Below are 14,125 nucleotides of genomic sequence, written 5' to 3'. Positions count from 1 at the left end.
TATTCTCATTAATTCTTGCAGCTCGTTCTTAATGCTGAGTTGCTAATCTGAAGTCGATTTCCTATAAAGTAGTTGGACCCAACAGATGAGCCCAGGGGCGTTAGAGTTTAAAGTGATGAGAAAGCTCAGTAATATCTTTTTTTTTTTTTTTTTGAATTTATAGTTTTCTTCTTGTAATCAAATTCTAGTTTTGATCAATTAGTCAAAACTAGAATTTAAATGTTAAAGGGAAAGTGCTTCTTTGGAAAATGTCATAAATTATATAGCTATTTCATCATTACCTCATTGTGTTGGATCTCTAATCATAAAGAAAATAGGAGTGAAGCATCTTGAATTGTCAAACATTCAACTGAGCAAGTTGGCTTATTGAATATCAAACATACTAACAACTTCAATATTAGCATAGAAAGAGTTGCTTGTTTTCCAATCATACAATAGCATCATGGCGGTATGAAAGAAAGACTCAGCCAATTGCTGGCGAATGAATTTCCAGGAAACAAAAGCGTTGACTGACTATTTTAAACGTTGCCATGGGAAAGGCCAATTCATTAAGGAATCATCAAGTCCTGGTGTTCACATGCTTAATGCTTGGGTCGCGGTCCTTTTGGTTTTATTCGATGTTCACATTTATTTTTTCCGCAACAAATGAAATGAATGATGCGATGCAGTGATGTCTCCATCACTACTCTTCTACTCGAGTCAAAAACCGACCGAGGCTGTTCTGGCACTACCCACCCAACCTTTTCATATTATATTTTACACAGTTACTTCCATTGTTACCACTCCCGTCTAACCTCAACTCCCGGCGCCAGTCAAGACCACGTCAACAGCTCAGTCGCACTTTTGAATCTTGACTTCCAACAAGTCTAACGCTTCCGGTAGGAATTGCACATTAATTTCGAGTTTTTTAAAACAATAAAAGATAATTTGAACATTTTATTATCTTTGGATGTAATAAGATAATTACGAATATAATAAATAATTTTTTAAGACCACCATATAAAACCATGAAAAATTATGTAAAAAAGATGATGCAGAAACAGTGTTTTTGGGATCAACGTGACTTTTAGATGTTAGAAGTTTACCCTTGGCGCACGTCAAACGAACGTGTAGATGAATCAAGTCCGTGACGCAATTCCGAGGGCAAAAAGGCGACTTTTCCCACTTGCAATTTTGCAAGTCTTCCAATTCGGTCAAGCAAGTGTCTGCATTTATGGGAGCACTCTTTCCCACTCTTTCCCACCACCAATATCGGATAAACCCCACCTCTTCCTCCTCGTGCTCTTCTTTCTTTTCTGCTACCGTACAAGAAAGCTCAAAGCTGGAGAGAGAGAGAGATGGGTTATGCTAAGGTGCTTCTGGGTATGCTTTTAGTCACTGCTCTGGCGGCCACATCGACGGCAGAGACGAAACTCAAGTGCAGCAAAGCAGGCGCTACGTGTACCGCCCTGATCGACTACGTGTCCCCAAACAATACCAACATCGCCGCCATCCAATCACTCTTCCAAGTGAAGAAGTTCCGGAACCTCCTCGGCGCAAACAACTTCCCCACCTCCACCCCATCCGACAGAAATGTGACCGCGAAGGAGAAGATCCGAATCCCCTTCACCTGCGTGTGCGCCAACGGGACGGGCTTGTCGAATCGAAAACCGGTCTACACGGTGCAAAAAGGCGACTTCTTGTTCCATATCGCCAATGACGTGTTCTCGGGTCTGGTAAAGTACCAGCAAATAGTGGACGCCAATAAGTTGCCAGATGCGAGCCTGATTATTCCGGGCCAGGAGCTGTGGATCCCACTGCCGTGCAGCTGCGATGAAGTGAACGGGGCTAAGGTCGTACATTATGGAATGGTGGTGGATGAAGGAAACACGGTGGATGCGATAGCGGAGCAGTACGGGACCACTCCGGCTACACTTTTGACACTCAATAACATGACTGATGCCAAGCAGCTTCTGGCCGGCCAAGTCCTTGACATTCCTCTCCCAGGTTCCTTTTTTTTACCAAATAAGATTAGGTTAGATATACATTTACCATTTGTTGATTATTGTGAAAAAAAAACTGCAAACATAATGATGACTGGGATAAAGAACATATAATTATGAAATTAAAAAATCAGGGATAATTAGTACCTTTTATTCACCGTGTAGGGATCGCCGGATCGGTGCTTAAAAATAAATAAATAAAGAAAAAGCTCAATTTTAAGAAGTCGTACTCGCACGGCCCACCCTGGGGGATATACGTACACGGAAGTGAGTTCAGCTAGACTATAGTCAGTTCAGTAGGCCAACACGGTCCACACACGGCTCTCTGTGTTCCATTCTCGAGTATCTATCTACTGTTGCCCTTAAATTGTTGTGACCTAAGACGACGTGGGTGGGTTCAACAATCTTTAGAGGATGTTTCTTGTCCATCTATTTCGAGGATTGGTTTCGTCGGAATCACTTCTATGTTTGTGTGTAACAATCTTTCCTGCCTGGATGTAATGAGATGCTCCTTTTTATCCAACTAATAAAACTTTACCACTCACTCTCATTTCTTTATTGATTTTTTCACAACTTTATTTGGTATTGTAGTCATTGGAATAAAGTTTATGCTCAAATGTTTGTTTGTAGCTTGTTCATCTAATGTAAGTAGTAGCTCCTTGGACTACCCCCTACTTCAGCTTGCCAATGGCACTTATGTCTACACTGCTTACAACTGTGTGAAGTGCAAATGTGACTCAGCCAACAACTATAAGTAAGTTCATAACTCAATGGTTCTTCTTCATGTTGTGTTTTTCCCCCTCTTCTTGGTGGATTTCCCAGTTTCTAAGTTCCTGTTATTTCGCTTGTTAGACTGCAATGCGAGCCTTCTGGACTCAAACCAACTCAATGGACTACATGCCCTGCCATGCAATGTGAAGGTGCAGACAGTCTATCCATCGGTAACAAAACATCTTCCGGTTGTAACCAAACAAGCTGCGTCTATTCAGGTTTCACTAGCCAAACCATTTTGACATCCCTTGTCACAGAGTCCATTTGTCCAGGTTGGTGCAATTCTCTAACTCTTTTGCACTAGTTTTTTTTTTTTTTTTTGTCCCAAGATTAGTGCATGATCCTACCATGCAAGCTAGGTTAAATTCATGATTCTGACATGGTTAATCCGTTAACCTTGTCAAATGGAAATGCTTACATGTAGTTCTTTTTTGTCATATGCAACTCTTTCCACTTGTATAGAATTATAACATTCAACCAAGACTCTTTAGCTTTTCATTGTTGGCAAAACAGCTCCTTCTGCTCCTGCTGCTCCTTCTGCTCCTGCTGCTCCTTCTGCTGCTCCTTCTGCTCCTGCTGCTCCTTCTGCTGCTCCTTCTGCTCCTGCTGCTCCTTCTGCTGCTTGGAAGATTGGTTTTCAAGGTTTGGGATGGAACTTCTTTCTTCTGATCTCAATTCAATTGATCTTCCTTTCTCTTCATCTTTCTCAGTAAGATGTATGTATTGTCTACGCTTTCATCAACTTCCTGTACGAGTATATAAGCATACAATTGTAATGTGGAGTGCTGAATTTTGGTGTATTAGAATAAACATATTCCATCGGGCAGCAGATAATTAAAGTTTTTTCCGATCGGAGAGTTGTCTCTTATAATATTTTTTTTAATAAAATTTGCTGAAGTTTTACTTAAATATGCGTTGAATACGTGTTAATTAGCAACTCGTGATTGTCACAATTTTCGTGGTTACAGGTACTAGATAAATATCTATGGATGCTAGTATTGGACATAATTCTGGTAAAATGGTGTTTCGTCACTACTGTCATTGTGAGTTCGAGATTATACACTTCAAGTGAAAGAGAGGATACTTCTCTCTTGTTTTTTTATCGGCATCCGAATTTCCGATGTCCGGACAAAGTCCGAAATAATCACAGGGTGCACAAACACTTGATAAGAAGTTTTTTACAAATACACCTCAGATAGATAAGAAGTTTTCAACAAATGCACCTCGAATGGTTTAAGAAAAAGAAATTCATCAATCCGAATGCAGAATTTTAAATCTAGGATGTCTAGTTTTATATTGTTTGCTTTAAGACCACCAGTGCCCCTTACATATGATTGCGATGTACTAAGATAAAAATTAAGAATATCTTTGAAGTGATGAGTCTTGACTCTTGAGTGGCCAAAATACTAATTATTTCGTTAGAAAGTAACAGTTGGGAATTGTAAAAAAGAGCAATTAAGGAGAAATTACATTTAAGATTGATTAAAGGCATGTCCAAAGAAAATGCGTAGCCTTAAGATTGAGCTCAAGTCCAAAGACTCCCAATCAGATTTATTGTTCATATTATTACCAGAAATACAACCACAGTTGATCCACAACCAAAGTGATGAAATTATTGATTTTATTTTAAACACACACGAATTCTTTTGAATGAATAAACATGAAAAGCACGAAAATTCTCAGCAGTGAGTGAATCCAATGATTCCAAAAGCATGCATGCACGCACGAACCAAGATAACTGGCAACTCAGGGTTCAGGAACCACGCAACAGGGTTCATCACTTCAAGAGGCTGCATAGTCCATTGGACCATAAGGCTCAAACAACTCAGCAATGAATCCTTTCTTTCTTTTGGGGTTCCATCCCATATCTTTGCACAGCTGATCATTGTACCATATATGAAGAGCACCAATGCAGGATCTCTTGTAGTATTGACCCGAGTATGTCCTCATGTATTCTTGCTACTCGCCCACATCTTTCTCCATATCTTTGATGCTGGGCAATCTGAATGTGCCGTCAAGAAGCTCGGCTAGCCAACGGCATCTCATCTCCGAGGTATACAAGTTTGAAACACTCTCTGAGAACCCAATTACTGCTAGTTGTGGAATTCTTGGATGAATGCATTCCCTGATACATTGCAACTATCATTTCCTTATTTTCAATTGTTACCTTCTCAATGCACGAGTGTTTTAGATTTACATCTTGTTTTGTCTATCATTGAATTATGATGTTTAGTTTAAAGAAAGAAACAAACCTGTAGAGGGGAACTGTTGTATTAGGGGATCCGGCAATATAGTCTTTAAAGGTGGAGGAGACAAAGATGTCCTTGAGTTTTTTATCACCTCTGTATCCAGTAGCCAAAATAACCAAATCAGTAGCCAGAGAATGTGCGTCGCCATTAACCAAAACACCCTGCTTGCAGAAGCTGAAGTTCGTAGCTTTTTTCAGAATGATGCTTCCTTCTTCGACTTTGTCATAGAACTTCTCTGGCACTATGGAGATCAGACAAGAACTGATTTCTTGAAGGAAGCTTTGTTTTCGTACCATTCCAAACTTTGCCAACCGAAGCTTCTTTTTTATATCGCTTTCAACGAATTTAGAAAATGCCCATCTCTGTTCCACAACAGAAAATCTCTGAGCTTCATCCTTATGATGAGAGTCTCGTATAGGGGTGAAGAGAAAAGAGAGACAAAAGGCAATCAGTTCAAGGCTATTTACCACAGGAGAAAGGATTGTTGACAGGAGACTTAGCAGGAAGCCTTCACCAGGCTTGTGAACCAATAACTCCGAGAAGCGGTTGAGATATAAATAAGCAAGAGGCACACCCCATGGAAGATAATCAGGGATAGTCCAACGCTCAGTCTTGTATAAAACAGTACAAGGATGTTCCCTGCCTGCAGATCAAGCGCGAGAAATAAATCTTACCATTTGACCTTATTTAGGTTGTAAAATAAGTGAGACTCAAGCTTCTTACCATTTGCTGTTGAGCACTCCATAACAATGTCCAAGGCAGATTTTTGCAACCCCACAACAGTGACTTGCTTCCCTTTGACAAATTCAGCAGCTCTTTGATAATCCATGGCAGCGTACTCCATGGAGTGTATCACCTTCCCATGAAATACTTCTGGACCTTGGTTGTCGGGGAATTCTGGGATGTTTGGAATGTCACTGAATCGTCCGATGCAGAGGATCACAAAGTCAACTTGGTACACCTGAAGAGTACATAATCATGAACGCATAGATTGCATCAACCAAGTTTAAAATTTAGAAAAAAAAAAGGAAAAAAGTGCCAAAGCAAAACATTCAGATTTCGAAATCTGTTTCCAAGAACTTGTTATTGTGAGTGTCACTACTAATTGATACATGGATTTCGTTGCAGTGACCTCGTGATTTCATACTCTGATTTGTGAGTTTTTGTACTTATTTTGGATATTAGTAATCAAATATTCATTGGGTTGACTTCAGATTCGGTCGGAGTCCTGACCAGATAAATTGACAGTTCTAACTAATTGTGCCGCGGGTCCCAATTTACAATCCTCGTCGTGAATGTCAATGAGAACCCGCGCTTGGCCTTAGAAGACGAGCAGATCTGGACTTTTCAAGTTAAAAATAGATAGAATCAAATTAATTGGTCTCGGTTCCCATTAATTCTCGGCCTCAACCTCAAGTTCAAGTGGGCTATAATTAATTATATAATAGAATCATGAAAAAACCTGAAACTTTGACACTTTACATGATGGATTTATATATACAAACCTCAGTTAAAAGGCCAAGCGCATCTCCTGCTACAATTTTCCATTTCCCTTTAGAGCTGAATGGCTCACCAGCACTACGCCACATGCTCCCTGAATGCATCTCTTCGTCGGAAGGGCCTTCATACTCGATGCTGACAACTTTGGTGTTGAACTTGACATGCCGAAGCAAATCAAAATGGCGAGCATAAGATTGAATATAATCCAAAACTTGATGTTGGTCAGGAAAATCTTCTTTCACAGAGGAAGGCCATGGAAAATCTGAGAACTGATATGCTGGTTTCGGAGTTTGGAGCTTGGTGGTTTCCACGGTCTTTGTCCAAACTCCTCCGATGCTGCTTTTGGCCTCGAAAACGATGGGATGGAAACCCTTTGACAAGGTGTACTTGCAAGCCAGGAGGCCACTGATGCCGGCACCGATGATGGCTACCGGCCTCTCCATTGCTTTTGTGTTTAGTGTCTTTCTTTCCCCTGAGCAAACGGAGATATATATTTAAATATATATATATATATATATATATATTACCAAAAGAAAAACATTGTAGATATAAAGGAATTACTCAAAGGGATTCTATACACTGATGTGATTGTATGTATGCCACGTCTCTACTCTATTTTTTTTTCTCTTTCTTTCTCCCCCTCCCTCGTGCCCACCACCCTTGCCCTCTCCCTGTTACCTCTCTTCGTGCCGGCCATGGTGATCGGGGACCACCTTAGGCTGGGCAGAAGACATTGGTGATCCAAGTGGCACCGTCGACGCGTGGAGCTCACAGTAGCTCTGTTAGGGACCCCGGCCTTGTCCCTAACACTAAGGGTCCACGGCTAGTCTTGGTGATGATGGTGATCGAGTGTTCTTGCCACTTGCTTGGCCTTTCCACAAAAAGATGGTGTTTGAGTGATGGATGATGGTGTATTTGGATAGACTAAGTGTTTAGGTTAAGGCAATCAATGTGGATGACTAGACTTGATCTTGAGTGAGGGGCTAAGATGAATGAGGCAAAGGTTGAATGGATGAGATGAGATTAGGGTTAAGGTTGGAGGCAACTTGGGTTGTTGTGGGCTATGGTAGAATGAGAGTTAGTGTGGCCTTGGAAAATTGGCTTAGGATTATGGGTGTTTGATGCAATGAGAATGGCTTAATGGTTACCCTTAATGTTTGGGCCACTTGGATAGTGATTATGGTAGGTAAGGTGAAGTCTAGCTAGGGTTTTGTGAGATGGCTAGGATGGATTTCGAGATTTGCAAGAGTTGGCTTAGAGTTGGAGTTTAGGATGATTCTAGGGTTTGGAAATGAGATAGAAGAGTGAGGTTAGGGTTTGGTTGGCTTGGGAATGGTTATGAAAAGTTTGTAAGATGGAATGAATTTTTGAGTGAGGAGGGAAGTTTGAATTTTGAATTAAGATGGCAAGTCAACGGTTGACTTGGAGAGATTGTAGAAAGAGTGATTTAAGAAATTGAAGAGGATTTACAATTCCTTAAATTAAGAGATTGGGATTGGGATTCGAATTTGAATTTGAATTGGAAGAAGTCAAGATTCCTAAAAGGAATGAGTTTCCTTATAGAGTTTTGAGGTGGGCGGCTAGGGCTTATGTGGATGATGGGGCTATTTATGGAAGGTGACAAAGATGGTAAGATGAAATCACTAGGGTTGGCCGAATGGTGTATGTGGGAGTGGGGCTATGTGGGTTTCGGCTAGGGCAAAGTGTATAGAGGGAACAATTTATGGTATGTTGACAAACTTATGAAAATGATGACAAACACTATAGTGGTCGAGTATGTGGAATGAAATGGATCAAATGAGCAATGGAATGGATGAACACTATGAACAATTCAAGAACAACTCAAGAACAATGCACATAAAATAATAAAATCAAAGATAGAAAATGGAATACAATAGATGGAATGGAAAATGCTCATAAGATTAATGGTTCTTTAGGGATTCACGAATTGCACCCTAAAGATGAAAAGAACAAGATAGGTAGATTGAACCACACCTATTCACGAATTGCAAAGTGTGATCCTCTCTTTAGGATTCATGAAGTGCACCTAAAAAGTCCAAGTGCCTAGCAGCGATGGGTGATCTCAAGAACTAGTCTACCCACTTAGGGAATTTGCTAAATGTTCAAAAGATATCAAAACAAAGTCTAAGGGTCCTATTTATAAGGGTTACAAGTTGGAAACCCCCAATAGATCCATTGAAAAATAAATAATTAAATAAAAATAAATAATAAAAAATAACATAGTTGGCATGGGTCAAGTTGACCTATGGCATGCATGAGCCCATGGATGGACTAGGTTGGTTGATGGCATGTGGCTGGCAAGGCCCTGGGCTAGTCTGGGCGTGTGTAGGCTGGCATGGCCCAGGCAGGCTGCCTGGGCGCTAGAGCGGGCGCGCGGGACTATTGCGCGCTGCGCCCGCTGGGCGCGCTGGGCTGTGCGTGCTGCATGCATTGGCCATGCTGAATGGGCTGGCTTGGTCACCAGCCCCCTTGGGCATCCTGGGCATGTCAAGGCAAGTCTCAAGCCATGCCCCTAAGGCTGTTTTGGGGTTGTCTAGTTTTGTCCCCACATGGCTAGTGGCTTGGCCATGAGCCACAAAACAGGGGTTCCTACCAAGCTCGCCGTGCACGTTGGTGCATATTTCTCACATTGTGTGCGTGGTTGACCGCTGCGTGGCCGGAGTGGTCAGGATATGAGTCGACGACTTGTGTGGTGGACTGTCGCCATCCTTTGGCCCTCTGTGGTGGTCGGGATCTGAGCTGAAGGCTTGCATGGTCGACGGTCGCCGTCTTTTGGCCGTCTGTGGTGGTCGAGAACCACCCCAGGAGGGAGAAAGAGAAAGGGAATCTGGGGGGGGGGGAGGCGTGGAGAAAGGGGGAAAAAGAGAAAAAAAAAAAAACAAAAGAGAAAAAGAAAAAGAAGGGAAAAGTGGAACAACAAATCTCGAGGTCCCTCCCTTTTGTTACTATGCAGGTGATCGCTCGAATACTATCAATGTGAATTTGCTCAGGCCTGCAAAACATGATATCAACAATGACAATATCGGTTGTCTGTGATCCAAGACTACATATATTTATTCAACAATAAAGAGGTTGAAAACCATAAATAATGAGAGAGACAGCAAAGAGGGTGTGGAGATGAGCGCCTCCCTACTCCCCAAGCAAAAAAGGCATTGGGTGAAAGGGGTTTGCTCGCTCGCTCGCTGTTTTCATTTTGAAAAATGATATACTTACAGTTGTTTTTTATAATTATATTTTAAATTAAGAATATTGTTATTAAAATAAATTATAAAAATAACATTATTTTACATAAATATCTTTATTTTAACACATAATTATATAAAAATTATAAAAAAAAATTATACATATATTGTTATTCTTTAATTTTTGTGTTGGCAAATTGGATAAACTCGTTAGAGCATTGGCATTGGATTAGCCAAATGCATTTTCATCTTTGTATTTGAATAATTTTAACAATAACTGACCTACATTGAATTAGCCAAAGACTTTTCATCTCAAATATGAGTTACAGTAATTTCATTTTTCTTTCTAAAGATAAAAAATCCTGTAGCAAGTCTAAATCCATTGTTTATTATATTTCAGCTCCTTCTCTTTCCCGCGGCTTTTTTTCTTCTTCTTTCCCGCGACTCTTCTTTATCTTTTTCTTCCATTTTCTCTTCCGCGTCTCTTCTTTCTTTCTCTTATTCTAGTATTTTTTTTCTGTTCTTTTCTGTTCTTCTTCCCGCTCCCGCGTCTCTTCCTTCTTTCTCTTCTTCTAATTTTTTTTTTCTCTTCTTTCTCTTCTTCTTCCCTCTCCCGTGTCTCTTCCTTTTTTCTCTTATTCTATTTCTTTTTTCTCTTCTTCTTCTTCCCTCTTTCTTTTCTTCTTCCCTTTTCACTTCCTTTTTTCCAGCACGGCACCGTGGCTCAAAAAGCTTCCCTCTTTCTCTCCTGTGGCTATTCTCTCTAGCACGGCACCGCGACAGCTTCTCTCCAGCACGGCAAACAAAAACATGGTAAAATCCGAAACCCTAGCCTTGATTTTACTCTTGATTTTGTTGTTTGGGTTTGATTTTGTTTATGTTGTTTGGGTTTGATTTTGTTTTCATTTTTTTTTTCAATTTCTAGTTTTGATTTTTACATGGTTTTTACTCTTGATTTTGTTGATTGGCTCTGTTTCCTAGTTTTGTGGCTGTAATATTTGTTTTCAAGAAATGCCTCAAAGGGTTTTGTAATGAAGAAAGCAGACTATTTTCAAGAAAGCAGTATCCCATGGTAATGAAGAAAATAAATGCACAACAGATGCTCGAAGAAATGCCTCAAAGGGATTTGTTGTATGAGCCACATGCTTTGTCAGCATAATCGATAGTAGTAAGATATGCCACTTCAAATGATCTTAAAGCTTATTCTTTATCGTTTAATGATGGCTTCGATTGTCAAAGTTTAAATATATCTATGATGAACTGATGTAGGTAACTTGGGACAAGTTACCCAAGAACAATGACTCATGTTCAGCATGATCAATGAGAACTGAGGTCAATCATATGGGAACTGAGATAATTCCATTCTTAGTTTTGCAGGATCAAGTAAGAACCATTGCAAGTCTCAAAACCATTGATTATCAATGGATATGGGCGTAACAAGTGGTACAAAAGTATTGAAAGATACAAATGTGTTGTGAGATATGAGCACAACCTAGAATAGATATGTGCCAAGGGATCAGAAGGAATGAGAGATACAAACAAAAGTTCTGATAGAGACGGTAGTGCTGGAGTATAGAGTGATGCTGGATTTTGTGGTGAAGCTACCTACTGACGTGGCTGATTTCATCAGGAGGCAAGACCATGGAGATCAGTGGAAGTTTTGTAACAATGTTTTTTGTAGTTTCAATGGAATTAAAGGAACTTTAATTGATTGCAAGAAGTCAAAAAATATGATGACTAAATGGGAATTCCAGAAGAAGAAGGTAAAAATGGTTGCATGATTGCATAGAACTTTAGGATAGAGCGGCTTGGTACTTCGAAAAAAATAGAGAATTGGCTACGTTGCATTGAAGATTGGGAATTGTTTTGATAATATTGATATTGTGTGATGAAACTTTATTTATTGGATTGTGAAAATGAAAATGAATATGATTGTTGGAGATTATAGGAGGTTATGAAAATAGAATTAATTAAAAAATAAAAATTAGTTATAAAAATAAAAAAATAAAAAATAATAATATTTTATTATTATAAAGAGTGTGATGACTAATCCAATATAGACTTTAAGTTTTGAATGATTAGCTAAAAGTGAAAAGCTACATATTCGTCAAAATTTGAAGTATAAAATAGTCAATCCAATGCCAATGCTTTTAGTAGTGAGAACGTGCAGAACGAGTGCTCACAAAAAATAAAAAATAAAAACAAGATTTGCAATGCTACACAACCTCCCAACCTCCACACACAATATTTTTTTTAAAATTTTTAATTTTTTTTAAGTTTATTCTTTTTAAACTAATTCAATTATTCTATTTATTATTCATATATTAAATATGGGTGATGCTACAGCTCCGTTGGGGGTGTAGTATTATTTTAGATATGTTTTGTTTAAATAATTTTTTATATAGATATTTTAATATTTTAAAAAAATAAAATAAATTTAAAACATTATTAAGAAAATACTTTCTTAATCAGAAAATTAAAAAAAATATATTAAAAAATACTTTTTTAATCACGAAGTAAATTTTTTATAATTTTTTATTTTACTTCATGATTAAGAAAGTATTTTTTAATAATATTATGATTTAAAAAAAATTAAAATGGTCATGTTACAGCCCCGCTAGGGGCTCCCGTTGGGCTTAGCATATACTTTTTTATGTGTATTTTTTTAATTTATTTTTTATATAGATTTTTTTTAGACTTTTAAATATTTTTAAAAAATAAAATAAATTTAAAATATCGTTAAAAAATACTTTCTTAATAAGAAAGTAAAAAAAATCATTAAAAAATACTTCATTAATCACGAAGTAAAATAAATATTATTTTTTATTCTATTTCGTGATTAAAAAAATATTTTTTAATAATATTATAATTTTTATTTTATTTTTTTAAAATATTTTAAATTATTAAAAATATCTATATAAAAAAATTAAAAATAATACGTATAAAAAAATATTTGAGCCCAATGAGAGCTCTAACGGGACATCTAGCATTTTCCCACGGAACAAACAATGACTATGATGCGATTGCGACGCCATTCCGACAGACTTTTGTTCCTACTTTTTTGACTGCTGCTTTCGGAAGTCGACACCCCAAAGTAACAGACATACTCATCGATAGTATTAAATTCTTTTTTTTTTTAAATAAAATAAAATCATTATGTGTATTTATTTAAATAAAAAAACACAATATCAAAAAATAAACAAACACAAATATTACGAGAATATTTCTTTTTTGGGTATACCCATCATATTTTCTTTTCAAAAATGAAAAGCCCTATTTATTTTCAAATAGGAATTATTAGCTGGTAGTACATTAATTCTGTGTGATTTTTGTTTTAAAATAGTGGAACACATATGGGACCTATCTGAATTTTTTTTTTAATAATAAACATTATTTTTTTAAAAGTGAATGTACAAAATTTATATTTTCTATTATGTACTAGCATTGATCATAATATATCATATTTTTAAAAGAGTGTATAATTCTTATGCATTTAAAAAAAATGAAATTATTATTTAAAAATTATTATTTTTATATACATCTCATAATTATCTATTTTTGTCAAAAGATATGTGAAAATATTAATCACAATTACCTATACGGATCTATTCTGTTTAGATTTAAAATTTATTTTAATTTATTTTATTATTATAATTTTTTTAAATTTTTATATAAAATATAATAAATAATTTAAAATTTTTAAATTTTTAAATAATAATAATATTAAAAATAATATTTTATTCAACTTAAATCTAAGGTTTCGTTTGGTTACTTAATTCCTCTCAACTCATCTCAACTCATCATTACAATTTTTTCAAATTTTAATATAAAATATAATAAACAATTCAACTTTTTCAAATCTTAAAATAATAATAATATTAAAAAATAATATTCTAATAATATTTTATCATCTCATTTCAATTCAACTCAACTCACTTCAATATTCAAACACAACCTAAATCTAAATAACAACTTAATTAACCGTTGAGAATCATAAAAATAATAATAGATCCAGATATTTTAAGAATTATTATTTATTAAAGGAAGGTAATCCTCAGACGATTTATCCCTCTGAAGAGAGCCGTGGATAAGCATGCAATATTGGGCTCCAATCAGTTTCGAAAGAAGTGGCCGTGGCCCTTGCACTCCATTAATCAATCAGGAATTACGTGTCAGTAGATATTCATTGGGAGAAGGAATTACGTGTCAGTAGATATTCATTGGGAGAAGTGATAGATTGATAAGAATACGTACTTTAAAATATAATATTTTTTATTTTTATCGAATCATTTAAAACTTAAAATCTGTATTAAATTAATTATCACATTTTTTATAATAATAATTTTTTTATTTTTATAATTAATTTTTATTTTAAATTAATTTTTTTATAATAAATATCTATCAATATGGCATGCTTATC

At 36.7% G+C, this 14,125-nt stretch overlaps 2 protein-coding genes across 2 annotated transcripts; one reads left to right on the top strand and one right to left on the bottom strand.

The window, feature by feature from the left end:
- Positions 1–1,151: 1,151 nt before the first annotated feature.
- Positions 1,152–3,662, top strand: LOC109010202 (lysM domain-containing GPI-anchored protein 2-like). The gene is made up of 4 exons (XM_018990960.2): positions 1,152–1,986; positions 2,613–2,736; positions 2,835–3,025; positions 3,267–3,662. Exons 1-4 carry the CDS (start codon positions 1,338–1,340, stop codon positions 3,464–3,466), a joined length of 1,164 nt encoding a protein of 387 aa, XP_018846505.1. The 5' UTR covers positions 1,152–1,337; the 3' UTR covers positions 3,467–3,662.
- A 599-nt stretch (positions 3,663–4,261) lies between these two features.
- Positions 4,262–6,988, bottom strand: LOC109010203 (probable flavin-containing monooxygenase 1). The gene is made up of 5 exons (XM_035684884.1): positions 6,508–6,988; positions 5,726–5,963; positions 5,470–5,645; positions 5,006–5,364; positions 4,262–4,878 (listed from the first exon to the last, which is right to left on the bottom strand). Exons 1-5 carry the CDS (start codon positions 6,943–6,945, stop codon positions 4,713–4,715), a joined length of 1,377 nt encoding a protein of 458 aa, XP_035540777.1. The 5' UTR covers positions 6,946–6,988; the 3' UTR covers positions 4,262–4,712.
- Positions 6,989–14,125: the final 7,137 nt, after the last annotated feature.

Source organism: Juglans regia, chromosome 13, assembly GCF_001411555.2.
Source record: "Juglans regia cultivar Chandler chromosome 13, Walnut 2.0, whole genome shotgun sequence".
Taxonomy (NCBI): Eukaryota; Viridiplantae; Streptophyta; class Magnoliopsida; order Fagales; family Juglandaceae; genus Juglans; species Juglans regia.
The sequence above is the reverse complement of the archived record's forward strand: the minus strand, read 5'-3'. Positions and strand labels throughout refer to the sequence as shown.

Coding starts and splice junctions, on each gene's coding strand:
- LOC109010203 (XM_035684884.1), bottom strand. CDS start 6,945: ATGGAGAGGCCGGTAGCCATCATCGGTGCCGGCATCAGTGGCCTCCTG. Junction 5,646..5,725: donor GGAGTGCTCAACAGCAAATG/GTAAGAAGCTTG, acceptor CTTGATCTGCAG/GCAGGGAACATCCTTGTACT. Junction 4,879..5,005: donor ACAACAGTTCCCCTCTACAG/GTTTGTTTCTTT, acceptor GCAATGTATCAG/GGAATGCATTCATCCAAGAA.
- LOC109010202 (XM_018990960.2), top strand. CDS start 1,338: ATGGGTTATGCTAAGGTGCTTCTGGGTATGCTTTTAGTCACTGCTCTG. Junction 1,987..2,612: donor CCTTGACATTCCTCTCCCAG/GTTCCTTTTTTT, acceptor GTTTGTTTGTAG/CTTGTTCATCTAATGTAAGT. Junction 3,026..3,266: donor CACAGAGTCCATTTGTCCAG/GTTGGTGCAATT, acceptor TTGGCAAAACAG/CTCCTTCTGCTCCTGCTGCT.